At 41.4% G+C, this 20,691-nt stretch overlaps 1 protein-coding gene across 3 annotated transcripts in view; it reads left to right on the top strand.

The window, feature by feature from the left end:
* NPAS3 (neuronal PAS domain protein 3) overlaps nucleotides 1-20,691 on the top strand; it is a 181,502-nt gene that overhangs the window by 65,746 nt on the left and 95,065 nt on the right. For all 3 annotated transcript variants that reach the window (XM_053475224.1, XM_053475226.1, XM_053475225.1), the window contains exon 2: nucleotides 17,492-17,551. In XM_053475224.1, coding sequence (XP_053331199.1) covers nucleotides 17,492-17,551 — 60 coding nt within the window. The remainder of the gene's footprint in view (nucleotides 1-17,491; nucleotides 17,552-20,691) is intronic.

The following is a 20,691-nucleotide window of genomic DNA, read 5'->3' on the forward strand; positions in this document are numbered from 1 at the left end:
GAAGAATCAAATTACAAATTCATCTCTCCTTTTATCTGTTTTTGTTCTTCTTCTTCTGTAAGCACTACAGATCTGTCCATCGTTGCCCTGATTCTGGTTCTAGTTACTGTTTTTTTGTGGGGCTTTTTGCCAAGGTGACTCCATCCACATATATAAAAGAAAATCTTTTGGGGGTTCCATTTGAAGTATGTGGAAAGCTGTTCCCTTCAGCGGATGGAAGGAGATTTTGTGGAGATGTCGGATATGGTTTCTAGGTGGCTGGTACCACTGAGTATTTAATACATGAGAATGTCTTCACATGATTCTGTTCTATAAAGTCATAACTCATTCATAGAAGGAAACCAGCTCGAACCTTTCCTGACGCGTCTACCTTACCGTGAGCCGCAGTAAATCTGTTCGCCAGGTCCCTTTTCTGTGTTACGCACGCACATTTTAAGTTACCAGTGTCCGTTTGCCTGCAAAATGAGGAAGAAATAGAGGTGAATTGAAGGCCAAGGATTGTTTTGCAGAATGCAGTCTTGATTTCTTTTCTTTTGTAACCTTCAAGATTCTCCTCATTTGCTTTCACAATCCACCCCTCCTTTCTCATGTAACAGGCCGGCCTGATTTTACTTTGGGTAGATCATGTATAGCAAGATGTTACCACCACCTGGGACCTATTCCTCTCCATGCTGTAGGGGAACCAACATTGCACAGCATGTTTGGCATGGTGTTGGAGTTGTCCATTTCTCTCTTTTTTTCCCACCCTTCTACCTTTTATAATGAATTTAATACTATCATACTTTTCTCAATGAGTCAGACATGTAACATTTTCTTTTCCTATTTCCATGGAAAAACTCACAGTTTATGGAAAAGATTTAATATATGCAAAAAAATAATAAAGTTAATTCCGCAATAACATACTTATTTTTACATATCAAAATCCATCTTTGTGTTTCTTTCTTGGCAGTCATGTCCTATCGTATGCATAGACAGTTTATGCATAGAGTTTAAGGGCATCTTGAACAAGTTGTCCCATAGTGTGGCGTCATAGGGAAAGCTACCAATAAGATTCCTTCAGGGAGGAGAGTGGGGGCTGCAGCCGTTCTGTTTTGAGAAGTTGAAACCCATGGCTTTGATGGTATCAGGTGGCTATATATATATATATATATATATATATATATATATATATATATATATATCCTGCCCAAGCGAAATAGCATCCTGAGAGCGTTCCTCAATAGCGTATGATGGCTTTTAATTACAAGGTGTATACCATGCTGTCAGCCTTCAAACGTGTCATCTGCGGCTCAGCTATGCAAATCCCCACATTTGCTTTCACTTTCCTCCAGAATGAAATTAATACCCAGAATGAAATTAAAAATCCTCACGTCAGTCTATAATTTCTTTTATCATGCTGCCCCCTCTTATGTGCCAGGATTCATCTTTCAATAATCCCTTCCGTAGTCTCCCTGCCACTCCAATAACACTACCTTGATGTATTTGTTAATACCTCTTTGCATGTGTCTCGTAATAGACGGTTACAAACCTGACCGGAATTGTTCTACCCTACCCCAGGTCTCAAGGTTCATTCCTTCGTGTGCACACAGCGTCCTTCTGAAATAATAATATAGTATGTGTTCCATACAGCTACAAAGCCTTTTCCTTTGGATATCAGCTGCACAAGCCTTAAAATGCTGCTGTACTTTAAATATAACTTGGACTGACATTGAAAAGCTAGACCACGGTAGCCCTCTAGATGAGCACACTCGATGTGGAGGCTCATAACTATGATCTCTCTTGGAGGCTCCATGCCTCGCAGCTGGTTACCGTACTGGGGAGCTATCCAGAGGAGGTTACCCTGACCTCTTCTGGAGCAGCGGCTTCACACAGAACTACGTGTACTGGCAGTGCCAGCTGTGCCCAGGGTTGAGCTTGCCCCAGAATGTGTTTAGTGGATACAGAGTGAGCATGACCAAACACTACTACCCTGCCTGCAGAAAGAAGAAACTGGCCCAGGGACGCTTCACCTACAGACTACAGGGTACTGCTGGCTTTGCCCCCTCTGAGCTCGCATTTGGAGTTTGAGTGGGCTGTATACATTTTTCAGTGGCTGGTTGTAGTTCAAAAAAACACCCTCAAAACAGAGTGGCCTTCTATAGGCACCACAATATAGAAACATGGAATTTTACAGCGGATAAGAACCATTCAGCCCATCGATTCTGTCTGTTTTTTCTGTGTTAAAGACTTTTATAAGTCATTGGTGTTGTCGTAGATTCATCTCATGCTTGCCTACTTTCTCCTACTGTGGTAACCGCCACCACTTCAGCTTTGAGGACATTCTACTTCCTTACATTACGTTTATTTCCTCATTTAAAAAAATATCTCCTGTACTTTGTTAAATCCTTTTGAGAATATACATTCTATGACATCCCATATCTCCTCTCGTCTCTAAGATAATACTGTTGAGATCCCTTAGTGTTTACTAATACATTTTATGCTGCAAACTATTTTAGTTGCCCTTCTCAAAACTCTCTTTAGAATGTCCACATTTCTGGAGATGGGGCACCTCTAGAACTCTACACAACACTCTAGGTGAGGGTTGACCAGGCATCTGTAATGTGGCATTAAAACAGGACATTTGGGAATTCAGCAAGACCAGAACCCAATGGATTTCTAGTCCTCTCCCTCTAACCTGCTCCACCATAACTACAGTACCATTTAGTTTCCAGGAGGTTCGAACGGTCGTTTTGAATAAATACAGTTTATTCGGCGACAGTAAGAGGATAAAGTATCAATATAAAATGTATTTAAAAAATAGCCACCACAACACTGTACTATGACCTACTGTTCTAGCCCTGTGCTAGCTATCCATCTCGCTGGTCCAACATAAACCCATCATGCTTGGGAGAAAGCCTCCTTGGATGGACCTGGTTTCTCCTTCACAGACAAGTAAAAGTTGGAGTGCTTTGAAATCCCCATCTGGAATATCACTGCCGACAGGCTTGGGGTCAGTGAAATTCCTGTAATTCACTGCGGAATTGAAGTTGATTCCAGGAGGAGAGAGGGGAAAAATAAGAAAAATAATAAAGTGTGCGGGTTGTAGCGCGCTGAGGGCTCTGAAACACTCTGACACATTGAAATATAAACTGCATTTGTCGTATCTATCGCTGGCAAATCACATCCAACAGCAATCAAGTGACAGGGAAGTCGCTAGCAGCTGCCTTTACCTGCCGTGTCTCCTGACTTGGGTAACCTACACCTCCCAGATGTGTTATTCAGCATTTGGACAATCTATTTCGAAATAATTCTTTTTTCATTTGTTTGGAAAGGTTCTTTAATAGCTGCGTGGGAGAGCTGAGTGTGAGCTCTTTAATTTGACTCCCCATGGCACACAAGCATATACTGCACAGGTGGGGGTATTTTATTTTATGGGGAGTTATACGGTTCATGCTTTTAAAGAAATATTAATGAAAAAGAAATTTCATATATTTTTTTTAAATAATGAACCTGCTTCTTCGTGTCCCACCTTTTAGAGATGTAGTGTCTAGATAGTCCACTTTCCATGTAGACACTAACCTGTTATAAAGACCAGAAGTTCTAAGCATGGAACGTGGTGGAACCAGTGAGATGGTCCGCTAATTGCTCAAAGGAGGCGATAGAATTATCCTTTATAAATACTGCCTTTGGTTGTTCCATTGGATGGATCGATGTTATCAGAGTGATCTGTCTGCTCTCCATTATCCTTCACATTGTAGACATGCAGATGGAGCCGTGATCTGTGCTCCTCTTCTCAACATTTCTATAATATTGAAATTGAGTATAAGGTGAGGTTGCGTGTTGCTTTTATCACTGTGAGTGATTGAGTAAAGCTTATAACCCTGAGTAGATTCATACTGGTTTAGCTATTTGAGCCACTAAACCACTATTATTTAGTAAGGAGCATGGCTGGGATAAGCTAAATAAGCTGACCCTGATAATCCTCAGTAGTCATTTATCAGGCTATCACGCTGATTTGGACATAGTGACTGACCGACGATGGAACCCAAATGGCTCTAATTATGAAAACCATGGTATTCTGAATTGTCACCTGTGTTCAAGCAGGGATTTGAACTGTGATACACCAACAATTGGAAGCACCACTTAGAATGCTCGGAAAAGAATACAAAGGCATTATCTGTGACCTTGAGTAGCTGCCTTTTTACCCTGAGACCCTGAGACTGATACAAGAACCCTGAGACTCTGGGTAGCATCAGACTGTATGGTAGGGAGGCGTAAAAAAAAAAGGCGTTTGGAACAGTAATAGAAAAGTTACATAAATCATTGTCTGTTTTGCTATGAAAGGATTCTGGTACTTATTTGCACGTCTGATATTACTATGAAGTGTGTTACTTAGAAAAGTCTTCTTGCGGAACTGTCAGAGGTTAATGCATTAAAGGAATTGAAATAATGCACATTGTCAAAAGATGGTTATCATGAGCATGAAACGCGGCCAGTGATTAACCAAGTCTGACTTTTCAAAGCAGATAGGGAAATAGAAAGAAAAGATTGACCAATTTGTTCTTATCTGATATCAAACTCAATGTTCTGATTTAAGTTTTACACGATGTAGTTTCATCATAGCTTCAGTGCTATTAGGATAAGGCTGTACAAGGCTGTAAGAAATAATACATCGGTATAATTTATACCGACGCGTTTCCATCCACTACACTTCTCATTATATCTTATCTATTCCCTTCTTACGCTAACTTTCTTATTTTAAATAATAATGGAAATGCATACAACTTCCATGTATACCCTGGTTATGTTTAGAAATCCACTCCCCCCCCCCCACAATATGTCACGAGAATTGTGTCTTCTTTGACGGACCACGTCTCGCTGTCCGGTAGTTTTGAAGGCATCGCTTCCTAATATTTGGCAGCATCTGATTTGTTTTACCACCGTGACCACAGATATACCTGCGGTTGCTGCATGGCGCTAAATGCCGGCTGTGATCAGCGGAAAAGCCCTTGGCCATAGCTGCTTTCAAACCAAACCGTCACCCTAGGGATGAGGACACTTATTAGCTAATGGCATTCCATTAGATTGCAAGCTTTTGAGACAACTTAGCTCTTGTCTTCAGGCATATGATGTGATTTGACGATATGGTCACATAAGTAGTCTCAAAAGCTTGCAATCTATAAAAAAATAAATAAATCCAATATCACCTATACCACTATATCAGTGAAGAATATAAATTATTGTTTAATGGAAAGAGTTTGTGGCTCCGCTAAGCAGTTTCTTTTTTTGTGTGGCTCTGCATACGCGATATTTCAAGGGGCAGCAAAATGACTTTATATGTCTGCACCCCCTTTAATGGTGGCCATGGACGAGAAAGATGTCCGTTCCACCGGAGGCTGACATCTCGCTGCTCGTTTGCCTCAATCCACCTGTATATTAGATGTGAAACTAGTGGTCGCTCTTCTCTTGCTATTGAAGTCCTGCAGAACACCCCCCCCGTGCGTAAAATAATACTAATAAAATGTGATTCCGCTGGCAGAGAGAAGCTTTGTAGATGCGGAAGGGTTAATAGCTACCAGTCCATTCCCCTGATGCCTTGCAACAGGAACGAGAAAGCGGGGAAGGTTTAGAGATTCTCCTGTGTGCTTCCCTGCATCCCGCACTCACATCCCCAGCCAGAGAGAGAAATGGAAGAGTATTGATCTCCGCTTAATGAATTGCTCAGCTTTTGAGAATTGCATTCTTAATCATCCCAGCCCCCCCCACCTCTCTCTCTCCCCGCTCCATCCCACTAGACGTGACACCAAACTCCCGCGAACAGGCACCACATTGTGTCTACTGGCGCCGGCGTAAACACGCAATTAGGAAGTGGGCTAGAAAAGTAGAATATAAGGCAGCTCGATGCTACTGTTATTATTCTTCAGCACGAGCAGCAAGCAAAGCCAAGAAGCCCCAGAGGAGCAGCATGGCTAAATAATAATGCATTTTGACAAAAAAAAAGACAGATTTTTGTGCAACCCTTCCTCTGCTTAATTTTGTTATTGCTCGGAACGTTGCACTTGCCCCATAATCGCCTTTAGAAATCTGATGTGCATGGATATCGCCTGCGCATTGCTTGTTACACAAATGTTCCACTGTTCTAATAATTAATGGCTGCAGAGCACTGATGTACGCTCGTACCGGCCAGACGTGCTCTTACACCAGAGGGACACCAGCTTAGGACTTGAGTCTCAAAGAAGGACTGGACCTCCTAAAGAGGGACACTTGGTAGGTTCTCCATTCTCAAATGTGCAGGAACCCTACTCAGCTCCTGTCGTCGCTCTCGTTGAGTAGTAAGAACGCACATGCACTTTAGCACTTCAGCAAATAGTTTTTCCTCCCTCGTCATACTCTCCCAACTGCCGTTCCGGCTGGATATTTTGGCTTAGACTCATGAAAGCTCTGTTTACTTTTTGAACCGTTACTTCTCGCACATTTGTGCCCTCTTTCTGTTTATGAAAGGGCGCTTTGAGTTAAAGAAACACATTTCTGCATGGACATTAAAAAAAAAAAAAAAAGCACATGTTTCTGCTTTCAGACTTGCGGCAGTATTACATTAATAGCATTTTTTGTCTATTTTTTAATTATTTTATTTTAATATTCCTATTTTTGAACTATTTATTTTAATATTCCAATTTTTTAATTATTTATTTTATTATTTTTATTTTTTAACTATATATTTTAATATTCATATTTGTGTACTATTTATCTTAATTTTCCTATTTTTGAACTATACATTAATGTCCGACTACCCTTTCCTACAGCCAAGCATTTTCTATGAACAACACCGGACTCGGTTTAGTGACCCCTTGAAACCTTTTACGGCTATTAACGGCGGCGGAAAACGCATGGCTAGTGATTCATTTCCCAGACGGAACTCTAAATGTGCGGAGGCAAAATGACACATTGAAATGAACAGAAAGCCGCCGCTTCTAAGCAATTCAGCGGGTGTATATTGTAGACGTTAAACCCCTAGAAATCCTTCGACACAGCTAAAGAAATTCAAAACCGCGTAAAATGTTGGGACATTCTCCCAGCACGGGGTTAAAACACAGTATAAGGCGGACAATTTAACCCTATTAGAGCTGCGTGGACTTCCGTAATGTATTCATTAATCATAAATGCGTGGCGCTCGTCAGTTATTACTGTATTTTTACAGATTGGGCTGATATTTTTAAACATTAATTATTCAAAACTGTTAGACGATGAACGTTAAGTATAATTATAATGATTGATTATGTTTATGAAGTGCAGGTGTAGCGCAGTTATTTTTTGCTACAAAACAGGCACTGGTGTTGAAAGGTTTAAATTGAACCTTTTTCCAGTGTGTTTGGGTTTTTTTTTCCTGCTTTGATGTGGTTTATCTAATGGAGAGTGGTTATGCTTCTGGACTACCCGCTGCAAATGTAACAGTTCTCAATTAGCAAAACAATATCAAATAGGCTCAATTAAACTTCTGCTACAAATGTAACAACTTGAAGTGCAGCAGTGCATTTTTCTTTTTTGTTACATGGTTTTACCAATTCATTTCTAGCAGGAAAGCCTTACAGTGGACCTGAGCTTTCGGGAAATTAATTCTTTCTAGAATGCCTAAGCAGCTCCTCTTTCCATGCATCCGTTCTGTCTGTAGCATGCTAGTGCGCCTGTGCCACGGATGGGATGCGTGTAGGTTCATTGGTATAGAGTTGGGCAGTGTTAGCCATAGAAAGAGAGAGAAAATTGGATAAAGATTATACATTTATTGGCTAACTGGCGTATAATAGATTGCAAGCTTTCAAGACTATCTAGGTCTCTTCTTCAGACATATTATATGATATGTAGGTATTATATGCCTGAAGAAGAGACCTAGATAGTCTCGAAAGCTCGCAATCCATTATACATCAGTTAGCCAATGAAGGTGTCATCTTTACCAAATTTTCTCTCTCTAGGTTGATTGCAAACCCAGCCACAGGAGCGGAAAGCATGCACACATACTTTGTTGTGGCTCATCACTGCTGCCTGACTGATACCAGGAGGCAAGTTAAGTAACAGAATGGTTTCCAGTTATAGAGGGAAACATGGTTTACTGCACAGATCTCTGAAGAATAACGGAATTGGGCATGTGTGCCCCTTTTTGTCACACTCAGTAATGCTGATTAGCACACAGGATTTCTAACCCATTGCAAGTTGTCAAATGTTTCTTCGTTTGAATGTACAGCCTTCTCTTTTTTTGGTGTGACGTGGGAGATTCCATGCTTGATTAGACTGGCGTATTCTTTCCCCACAAAGTCTTATGGAAGGTAGTGCAATCAGCACTGGGGAATCAATGCATATGTGTTTGAATACTGACAGCAATACACCATTGATTGTCTGCAATTCACCGTTCCTAGGTTCATGCACATTTCCCCCCCCCCGCTTTAAATTCATTCGGTCAGGCAATTGCTTTAAATTACTCCAGAAAAGCCTATAATATATATCTATAGTTTAGTCTCTTTTGTTCCCAGTGAAGCCTGCGTTGCACTGCCGTCAAGGGTCTCCCTATTATGCTACTGCTAGTATTAAGAGGTGCCGCTCCACCATATCTACTCTATTTTTATAAATTAAAGAATAAAATATCAGCTCTACTGAGATTTATTTGCTTAACAAACTAGAGAGGCATTGATGTTTTGGATAAACGGAAAAGCTCATTTAGGATTTAGATTGAATTCTTATTTACAAAATGTATAAAGAAAATGCAGTCACACTGGACTCCAGTGTGAGTTTTACTTTTATATGTGGACGAAGTGTACATTTAATCAGCTTATATAGCAAATGGGTGTCGTGCCTATCCCTGCAAAGGGGTTAATGAGTGTGAGCTGCATAAGATACGATGTTAACTAGCTCCCAGCAATTTGCAGTAAGATATGTACATGTGTATATATTGCGCCTCTTAGTTTCTGTGCGTTACCTGGCTGATCCAAATTATAGCTTAATTAGAGACAATCTTTGGAAATGGATTCATGGTAATAAACAGATTGAACTGAGGAATCGGCGCCGTAAAAAGTTCAAAATTAATAAGTGGCAGATGTGGGAGCGTAATTTGTATTTGAACAAACACACTCTGATGGCTGGGGAGTTTTTGTAATTATTTTTTTTTTAATTTACATATCTAAACTTTTAAGTGGAATTCTAATCATACCTTGTGCGCTTCTGCATAAGGAAGAGCTCCCTATTCCCAGCAGCTGTGTGTCTGGGTTTCCGTGTGCGCTCAGATGTGACTATAGCCCCTGAAGCTCGCTGTACCCAGTTAAGTAACGCTCTGCTCCCTGGGCTCCCTCCGCTCTCCCCTGTCGGTGCAAATCCCACTTCATCCACCAGTTACCTACGACTTCTAAACTGATCTTAACTACACTTCTTATTTGCTTACAAAGTTGGGTCGGCGATACCAAGGAGCTTCCAAATGTCCTTAATCAAGGCTTTTTTTTTATAGCTATTCTAGTAGGGGCTGTACACATAAAAGGTTATTTTTCTCCCCTACGCTTAAAATGACCATCGGAGGCGAAAGTCTTAATAAAGAATGTTTATTCCACTCTCATTTCATGTAAACATTCTTCTGGACGGACACAAGAATAAAATATGCCTCTTGTTCTTTAAACAGATTAACTTTTATTGATCTTGCATTCTGTAATTACTTTATGTCTGCTTAACGAGCTTCGTGTGTCACACTCCACCTTCGCGTCACACGGCTAGCCGCATCCCCACCGAATCACCTGCTTGCGCTGGGATTTATAGAACATGTATTATAAGACCCCAGCCACCTTCCTATGCTTACATCTGCTCGATTGTTCGTTACGAGGCACCTGCTTCTCTTAACAGCAGAAATGATTCATTGGGAATTTTACTTCCGCTCTGCCTGTACTTGATTGCACAATAAAGGGTTAACGTTTTTCATTTCTATATTCTTAAAGGAACAATAAGATGAGATAGAATACTAGTGTACTATGGGCCTGATTTGTGTTTCCATGGAAAAAGCTGGATGTCAAATATTTAAATTTGTTTTAAAAGGTTCTTAAATATATAAACACAGCAGAAACTGCTTTTTTTTTTTAAAAAAAAAAGGATAAAAAGGTAGGATCTTTGGAAGAATGCATCTTTATAATATATTGTGCTGGTGGATGATTTATCGGTATTGAGAGTCATATCATAAGTAATTTGGCATGAAGTTGTGATCTGGCTCAATAGAAACCTATGCAGTAAATAGCCACTGAAACCTAATTTCTATATTTTTCCCCTTAAGAAAATAATCAGGGGTTTATTCACATTTCTTTAACATGTAACCGTATCACTAGGTATTCATAGGGATGTTTGGCACTGGATCCATTGGCCCTGGATAATGCATACGTCAAATTACAATTTAGAATAACAATACATTACATCATACAAAATCACAATACAGTAAAACCGTAAGGGTGGGACCCTTCAAAATGCATGAAAATAGTATAGTTATATATTATATGTATGTGTGTGTGTGTATATATATATAGTAGTTCAGCAGCAGCTACATGGGCAGTATTTATCTTAATTTTGGCATGTTAGCCCCTCGATGAAATATACCTAGTGTGCTTATGTTATAGACACATCTTCTCTTGCGTATATAGCATATATTGTTACTTTACTGGCTGTAGAACCCTGTGATACTTTCATACCCAGCAAACATTCTGAGTTCCTAGAAGAAGGGACTTAATGGGAGAAAAGAAGAATAGAGGGATTTGGGTCTCCAGGAGTGACTGGACCGCTTACACAGGGACAGTTGGGAGTTGGGTGGTTATCAGTAAGATCAGGAGGTGTAAGTTGCTTGAAAGCGTCATCAGGTTATGACGTAAGTTTATTATATTTATTACTTTCGCCTTAATCTAAATGTAGGGAGTGTAGCGGTTTATTTGCGTTGCTGGTTTCCCGAGGCGTATGTTAGACGTGGGCTTTAAGCGTGAGCCGCGGGTCAGTCGAAGCATGCGCCGGTTGCCAGCCACTCATTTTGCAGACAGACTGCCTTGCAGATTTAATCAGATCTCGGCCCCAGTGGAGCAGGGTTTCCGTCCGGCCACCTGTCTGCCACATGAAATGTTTCACAGGACAGATGGGAAGGTGACAGAGCTGTCCTTGGACAAAGAAACCGCGTTTTATTTTTTCTTAGCCAAGCCTGGAGAGGGGTAGAAAGCAGAGAAAACGGATATTCTGCATACACCGCTCCGTACCACGCGCGTTCCATTTTATTTCCAAGCCACGGATCCCCTATAGGATAAAAAAATGTCGTTTTAAGTGTGAATGACGTGTTCCCCATTCATTCGCAGGTTCTAGGGATGGCTCCTCTGGGCTCATATAAGTATATGTTAGCTAAAAGTCAGTAAAGTTGGCTATCCTGGAAACTGCCTCTCTTAGGGCAAATAACGCATCTGAGCGTCTTAAATGACCAAAGAGGGGCACAGATGTTACCGGACCTGTGAATAGAGGGGCATCAACACTTATTAGCTGACTTTGTGGTCTCACGATAGCTATTTGTGTGCAATTGAGTGAGACGTTTAGAAGAAGAATAATGCTACTTATTTACTTATTATTATAGACAAACAATCTGCTGTCTCGGACTGTTGAAAACCACTGTGATTATTTATTTAGATATCGCCATCACATTCTGCAGCGCCGTACAATGGGTAAACAGGACTTTGGACTCCATTATGAACTCCCCGAGAAAATTAGGGATTTGGGTCCCAAACAGGGACTGTCCCTTCATGGACACTTGGGAGCTATGGGCGAGTTCTAATAGTGAATAGGTTTCTTAAAGGAGCAGTTATTTGTTGATTGATAGATATTGTTCTTCCCGAGTGTGAATTGAATCTTCCACTGTTTGGCTCCGTTACGTGGCTGCTTATGATGCCAAAGGCAGAAACGCTCTTCTGGGTCCGGTTATTGAAGAGCGTTGGGGATGGCGGATACTGGAAGTGTTACATGGATTTCATCACACCTGCTACCTTTTCCGATATCAATAACTAACTCAACAAAAGGGATTTTCGGTATAAATGCTTTTACGTGCAGGCGTACCTTATTTGATAATCTGTGTATTTCAAGCCGTGTATGAAAAATATATCCAGCGTACAGTTTAAAGCAAAAAGACTGCTTGAGTGAAGCCGGCAAAGACGGGGTTAATAAACATCCTGCGTTTTTTGTTGCATTAGGAAATAGCCGTTTGTCTCCAGTAACGGAAGGAGGGTGACATTGGGCTCTGCAATTTCCAGTCTGGCCTACGGAATGCGAGCAGCCGATACGTTCTTCTTGGCTATTACGGCGGCATGTTCGGCTCTGCCAGCTCTTTAACTGGGGACCGGTGCTAATTTCAGGGCTAATTCCAAGCCGTTCCACTCCAGTGACTATAGCAGGTGGCTGAGTCCGATGGCGCAGAGAGAAAGGGGAGGAGGCCGGGAGAGAAGGAGAGAAAATTACCCGGCTCGGAAAGGAATTCTCTGATTCAATTGACTGATTATTCTGTCAGATAATGTGGGTAGCGAGAAGAGGGAACGCAGCGTACAGAGGAGACCGAGAAACATGGCAAGGGGTCCCAGTTATTAGCCCCCCACCCCCGCCCGCCTTCATACAGAAGGAGAGCCACATTGTAAAACAAAGATGGGGCTCATACATTTTGGTCTATCTTAGTAATTGGTTATATAGAACACAAACTGTTTATCCTCTTTTAAATGGTGAGAGGAGCCATTAACAGACATTAGGAACTGGTACCTCTTGTAGTCAGGAAAATCTCCCGCATCCCACTGGGCGGGCACCTGGAACACAGGATGTCCACCTTTTCTAATCGGTCATCAAGAGTCCTACTAAGTAGTAAGAGTCCTACATGCCCTACTAATAGACATGGATCAGGAACATGTACTCAAATTCTCAGGGATATCCGGACTTGGTCATATATCTTGTGCCTCCTCTTAATAGACAGATCATGCACATGTCTTCTTCTCTTAGAATGAGGATCACAGAACTCCTTCTTCTAAAAGGCAGGCATCATAACGACGTCACCTCCTTTGCATAGGTATTAGAAACAGATACCACCCTCACCTCCTTCTAGTCAACATGGTGCTGACCTCCTTGAAAATAATTAGTCTTCAGAAACACCAAACTTTATAACCCAGAAGAAGAAGTTTAACGACTCTAATCAAGAACACATATATCTCATGTCCCTGTTGATCTCTCTTGAAAGAGTTCGGCTTCTGGAACAAATACCCTATGATACCTTGACATTCGCAAATGGTGTGCCCAACCAATGTCTTTGGTACCGGGTGATAAAAGTCATTTCTCAATTAGGAGATATTTATTTATAGAATATACCCCCTGCCTCTGACGATTCTACACGTACTTGCCCACCTTCCATCCCAAGAGAACCAGAACATAAGACTACCTTAAACATTTACATAGCAAAGTCTATTTGTTTTCTTTTTGTTTTCTATAAAAAAAAACTATGTTAATTAGCTGACCGTGCAAACGTTCTATATATGTGCTTTTTGCTGACATTAACGTTCTGATGATTTTCACCTCGCAGTGCCTTTTAAATGTGGAATATCACCCACATTTACATATATAACTCCCCTGTATTATATACGCACATACACATGTGCATACACTCTTATATTCTTATATGGATACCATTCATTAAACCAGATCGTGCCCTAAAATGACTTGAAGTGAAACAATGGCTTCCCTTTCGTGATGTCTCTATGCGGAACGCTATAACACTATTTACCGCCAGCCTCCTTCTGATGTCATGGGTTTAATAATCCCAATAAATGAGCTAACATTCCTTTTAAATAATGTCGACGTGGAAAATAGATTCCGATAATTCCCCTTTAACGCTGTTGCTAGCCTGGCGCCGAGACATATTTATCCGTAAACTGTAAAATTGTGTGTGCTGCTCGAAAATGCGATTTTCATGAAATAAGACAACTGCAACAGGGCTCGCAGAAGAGCGGCTGGATAATTTGATGTCTTTAGGCCCTTCTTCTTTCTTGCGTTTGCATGCGTTGACCGTTGCTCCTTTTGTATATGGGATTCTGTGTCTGTCCATGCGCGGGAACGTTTCCATATGCCAGCATGTTACAAAGTGTAGAAGACTTTGTTTCTACAGGTCGATGAGTAGCGTAGGATATGGGTTTCCTTTGATGCACTGGGATAGATGCATATAGTGTAGCTTTTTTGTGATTATATCTAAAATGCGGGTGTTTGTTGCTAAGTGTATATAAATGGAAATCATACATGCTTGTGGCATTAAACGGGTTAACGCCGGGGTCAATTTCACATCTCTCTCTCCTCCCTTAGGATGGTGTTATTCTCTCCTGGCCTTTTCCACCCTCACCCCGCAGCCAACGCATCTGAAAATACATATGCATAAGATCCATTTGCATATGCTAATCCACGCTCGCCTCGGTATATTTGCATAGGTGTGAGTTCCCAGCAGTAATATGGGTTGGAGGAAGGGGGGCCGTGATGAGAAGTATTGGCAACGTTGACCGTCTGCGTGGCGTTCCCAGACGGTCACTAGACTCACTCCATTGACTGTTAAGACATAATCCCATACCTCCCAAGTGGCCTTTTTTTCAGGGGGGGGGGGTGACAGTCCCTCTATGACACCCACGTCCCTCTTTCCTCCCCTGATGTCCCTATTTTCCAAGCTCTACTAGTACTCTATAGCCCTAAAAGTCACGATAATGTGTATAGAAACAGCAGAAAATGCATACTTTAATACATCTGATAGCCGAGTGTCCCCTTTGAGGGTCAGAAAGCGATTCCTAAGGTCTTTAGGCTGTGTCCTACGCAATGAGGCAACATCACACCAATGCCAGGCGGCTCTGATCTGTCCTCGCGTCGCACGTCCTGATGGCATAAAATAAATCATCGCACAGATCGTAAGGAGTTATTGCCAGTTTTGTATATTGGCAAGTTTAATGTTATGGTTAATTTTCGCTCTCCCTATTGTAATAGTGCCCACCAATCTGCTTTATGAATAAGGTGTAATATTAAACCAAGGTCGGTCTACAGGAGCTTCTTTTCCTGGTGGCCAGCGGGAGTGCCGGTCCCTGTTTGACCCATCGATCTCTGATTTTAAATTGTTATTCCAGTGACAGGCCAGCGCAGATAATATTTAGTAGGGCGTAGCATGTATTCTCCAGTCTCGCCCACAGAGCTACCAATTTGTGCAGGATCCGCCGGTATAGCGGTAACGGTGTCCTCTGCGTCTCACTTAGTTCTCAATGTATTCCAGATCCGGTAATAAGGATTATTTAGGGTTTAGGACGGATACAGGAGCAGAATACATTACAGCGCCGTGCACGCTGGGGATTAATGCCAGAAGACTCCGGGCTGCTTTTGATGACTTTGCACTCATAGTGCTGGAGAAATTCTTTGAAACACAGAAAACACAGGGATTATGATGGCGTTGAGGCGTTACAGCACAGGGCGGACACTACAAGCCCCAAGATGCACTGCTGCGCTCATCCATTAAGCCCTGTCCATAGGCAATAATATTGAATATTTAGAAGAGGTGATATCCCGACATTTCAGAATTGGTGGAAAACATCCAGGTTCTGTGCTTTTTTTAAAATGTTCTTTATCCGGGAAAAGAAAAAATGTCGGTGCGCTAAGCTAGTCACAGGCTCAAATAATACAAATGTATAATATGAGGCCTACCAAACAGGTGTAAGCATGCTGCAAAAACAGTGTATTGGCTGTACAATGTATACAAAAAACAAAAACTGTCTGCGCTTCTCACCCTAATAAAGTTGGCAACAAATATATAAACATAATATAAATGAGAGGTTTTGGTTATATGAATTGGCCAAAGCATAATTAAGCTCACCCGCCACGTCAAGGCACACTCTCAATAGGGTGAGAACCTACTCTCACCTCCTACATAGTGGGCACACAAAGCAGTTTATACTGCTACCAAAACCTTATTAATGTGTTCTTTATCCGCCTCTGTTTATATTATTACTTATTATTTTATATAGCGCCATCATATTCCGTAGAGCTGAACAGTGGGTAGACGGGACATAACAAGTAGTATATAACATACATTAGTATATTACAAATCACTAGTTTGTATTCCGCGTGGGTTTATTTTATATAGTGAATTGATTTGCCGAATCTTACATCTTTTAGGATCGTTTGGCTGGGTGAACGCTTTTAATAGGAATTCTTATGGCGAATGCATTCGGGGAGCCTGTATTAAATGTGTTATTGTAATGGAGCCCTAATTACCGGTATGTGTGATGTACACTTAGGTGATGCAAGTGTTATCCTGGCTTCTGCCTCAAAGGAAGCTCATCAATATGTTTCCCGTCATCTTACCAGATGAATAAGCTTCTGAGACTTGGGGGTTTATTCACTAAAGTAGGGGTTGTAGTTTCAGCTGACCAACTGCTTGGATCAGAGTCTCCGAGTAAAACCCTGCCCTCTCAGGGCTTCAGGTTAGTGTTTTCAGTCCCCATCCAGACACTGCCCATCCTGCCATCTCCCAACAATCATGGCTTCTTGCAGGACAGTCCTAAGGCTCTTGGCCAAGTTGAGGAGATCCTCTTACGTCCCCTGACCGGCCCAAGGGGCTGTAAAACCAATGAAGTGCGAGTGTAGCTCCCGTGGAGCCGCTTGGCGACGTAGGCATCACACGATAGTAATTTGGGTAAGGCGGGTATTTGGTCCACCCGACCAAGACGGAACAATCCGAAGCATTACATTTACAGAGCAGTATAGCGGGGTTAAGCCGGTAAAACGCGTAGAAGCGCTGGAAAGAAACAAACATATATCGGTAGTTTATAGTGCGCTTCCCCGGGTACGCCACCGTAGCCTCTTTTCCGGCTCGTTTCTCAAAAGGGAATCATTCACTTTAACGACGGAGAGTAAATAAAGCGTACGGGTCTTCTGTTTGTAGGCGAAATTTTTAGTGCTTTGGGAGTTGATACTAAAGGATTTTTTTTTTTCATATTAATATTTTTCCAATAAAAATGTAACTTCGTTTGCCGTCACTTTCCTTCTGTGTCCTCATCTTCCCTTCGCTGCCTCTTTCTCCTCCAATTCACGGCTTAACCTTTTGCATGCCAGAGAGCACCAATACATTGCAGTAGATTGTGCCACATACACCTCATCACCAGGAATAGGCAACTATGTGATTTTTTTAGTAACTGTAATTGCGATTTGTACAATGGCCAGGATCTTAAGTAAAAGACAGCCCTGGAAGTAGATGGCGGGTGAGAGACACATGTGTTTTGACATATATGTAGCCATGGCTCTAGATGGGGTGTACGCTAAGGTCTGATTCTGAACATCTGATACTCTTCTTTTCCATCTGGAGATGGTGGGGTCTCTCCTTCAAAGGCCCAGGGACTTAACAAATGACATGGCTGAATGAGATGATACATTTTATCTTGCCTCTCCTGCCGCATGTGTATAATATGTTTTTTTTTCATGGCAGGGGAGCCTCCAGGCCTATCAGCGCATGTCCCGTCCCCTGTCCTCCAGACCTCAACCTAAGGTACATCATCTTACAAAATGTGAAGAAGGGTCTCACCCGTGTCAATGTCACCGTGTCACCTGTCCCTATGTTCCCATCACATTGCACATCGCAGGGGCTGTACACATTGAGATGGAAGGAACGAGAGGTCGTAGTAAGATGGTGGAAAGCAGACTGGCCAACCGTTGGGACAGAGCCTCTAATTTATAAGCAAACTGTACTCTGTATCCAACCTCTCTGTATCAAATGATTAAGAAGAGACACTTCAGGGTAGGGGTAGGTGACTTTGCAGCCAATATCATGGCCCTTATAGCTTTTAGAATTAGAATTAATTTAATTTACACAGTTTAACGTATTTTCGTTTTTGTTCCCCATTTTTATCACACTGTGATATTCTCATACTGCGCAAACATTCTGGGAAAAAAAAACGAGGGACATTAGGGGAGGAAAGACCGGCATTGCTAGGACCTAAAGAGAGACACTTGAGAGAATATTACACAGTTGATGGTACATGGGATCCAATATGTATTTAATGTATTAATAAACACGATATAAGCTGTAAAGAAGAAATGTGTTTTTTTTTGTGAAGCTGTTAAAGCCTTTTTTATGTGAATGCATTTTCTGAAGGACATCAGAGATTACTCTAAAGGGGAGGCTGACACAGTTTTTGCTTTTTTCATTCTCTCCTTTTTTTTTGATGGAGCACAATTTAACCAGGCGCCAAACCATCATTTTGCCAGTCAAGTGTGATACGGAGCGAGGGAGGGAGACACATGCCTGTATTTCGAGAGAGAATTGCTGAAATTGCAGTAGTTAGACGGAAATCTGCTGTAGGTTCCATCATTAAGGCGAGCAGAGATTTTTATCCATTCCAAGCAGAATAATGAATATACAGATAAAACGCTCTTAACCCCAAACGGTTTGCGGAGCATCAACGTTCTTTCTAGTTAGATAGCAGAAACCGTTCGTTTCTGCCTTAAGGAAACAAACAAATGGAAATCGCTGGCTTAATCACCTTGCGTAGTTGGGATAATCTAACAGGTATTATAAACTTTGTGGCGTTTATATTGTGCCATTGTGAATATGACAGGGAATAAAAGAACATCGCTGAGCAAAGTGGCTGAGACTTTACAGCAGAGATGAAAGGGAGAATGCAGAGAGGAACCCAAGATGCTTAAATCTTTCACTATATTTTATGGTTTGGGTTTATTTTATAAAGTATTGCGTATCTGTTTCTTAAAAGAAAATTCCGTTTTTAGCCTCTAAAGCTCTGACCGTTTTTAAGAAGGTTTTTTTTTTTCCAGGAAAATAATCATGGTTGGACAAGCCCAAGGAGGTGGCCGGCCACAGCCATCAAAATTTTACTGCTGGCTTACAACTTTTTTCTTTGATCCGCTAAGATCCAAGTGTCTTTTCCATGCTTCAAGGAAAAGAATTATAAATCTATATCTTTATTGGCCTGTCAAAACGCAGTAGAAAAGTAATTGAAACTTTCTGACACATCTTTGATACTTTATAAACTAATAGGGAAACAGTGAATTGTATTAAAATATCAGCATTTTTCCCAGGGAAAACTAACTATCATACACGCCACCATACAAGGAACTTTCTAGAGTAGGCTACCCAAAGTTCTCCTTTTTTTGTGGAAGTGGCTTTGTGGAAATGGCCCCATATGGCCTTTGATGGGTAGGGAGTGGGTAGGGAGTGGGTAGGGAGTGGGCACGGCCAAATAGTGTTCCCCTGCCCCTCCCTGGTGAATCAGAAACAAATAGACTAGGATCAAGCTACATCTGCCTTAAACATACAAACACAGAAACACTTGCCCCTTCTCCTTTTTCATCGTTATTTTTCATTCTTCTTTAATACATACATACATACATATATATAAGTGAAGGGCTGAATTGATCCTTTTTTTCAATATACCTAGAAAAAATAATAAGAAAAGCAAGTATTTACGTGGTAGGTATCCGCCACTGTCTGCAATTCCTGTGCAGTGTCCTTAACTCGCGCATGAGCAAGAGATTTTGAGTATTGACAGATGCAGAAGAGCACTGAGTGTGGCACATTTATTATGTTCTATGCTACGCTGATTCAGGGCGTTCCAACCACTGCTTGTTAACATACATTCACAGTGTAGCTGTGACAGCTCTTTACGGAAGAGAAGTGTTTTTTCTGGCATCGTGTCGGCCAGTTATTCTATGAATGACTTTCTCCCCTCCGAACGATCTGTTTGAAACACTTAGTATTTTATTATTGTGATCATTTTCACGTTCGCTTGACTGGAAGGCTTACAATTCAAGCTTTTACGCTGCCGGGAGCGTGGGCTTGGTTGGCGCATCGCATTGCCGCGTTCGCTCGTCTCGGCTTTGCTGTCACTGATTGGATCTGACACGGGAGGTAGAAGAGAAAGGGGGGACCTGACCCAATCCAGGGTCACCCGTCCCATCAGGTGTCAGCGCGGTAATGAGACGAGACACGTCTATTCTGCCCATCCTGCCTGCTAGGCTTAGCTAGTGATAATTGCATTTATTTGCCTTTTTTTTACCTATTTGTCTGTTTAGCAAGGAACTGATGGGGATAAATGGATGTCAGGACCTGTACTTTGATAAATACCCTGAATAACAAAAAAAAAATGGAAATAAAAGGAGCTAATGGACTTTTCAATCCAATGTAGGTTAAGAATGGATTTCACGCACAATGCTTTCCACCGTTTTTACCTGTTTTAATGTTGCAACCTTTTAACCATACCTGGGAATTTTCTAAATGAGCTGACCCATAATATTAATTATTCATTCGCCCATAACTGATCCTATTGGAGTGACTGGCTAATGGCGCCTGCCAAGTGGTTTTTAATAAAGGCTCTCTATGATAAGCATGGCTTGCTAGGAGTTAAACATATTTTTGAATAAATCATAGAAGAATTTGAAAGGATTAGCTGTACGCTGCTTTAAATTTGTCCGTTTACCCTGAGATTGGAGTAAACACTCTTAAACCCCAAGCTCTCCCTTTACCATTTTACAGTCAATAGAATTTTATTGTGTTTTATTTTAAATTTAAAGTGGAGCACAAGGGGTTAAAAACGCATGTTCAGTTAAATATCCTCATAAAGCTTCCAGTCCAATGATTTTATAAACTGCTGAGCAATAGTGGGTTTGGAACTT

Source organism: Spea bombifrons, chromosome 9 (assembly GCF_027358695.1).
Source record: "Spea bombifrons isolate aSpeBom1 chromosome 9, aSpeBom1.2.pri, whole genome shotgun sequence".
NCBI classification, from domain to species: domain Eukaryota; kingdom Metazoa; phylum Chordata; class Amphibia; order Anura; family Pelobatidae; genus Spea; species Spea bombifrons.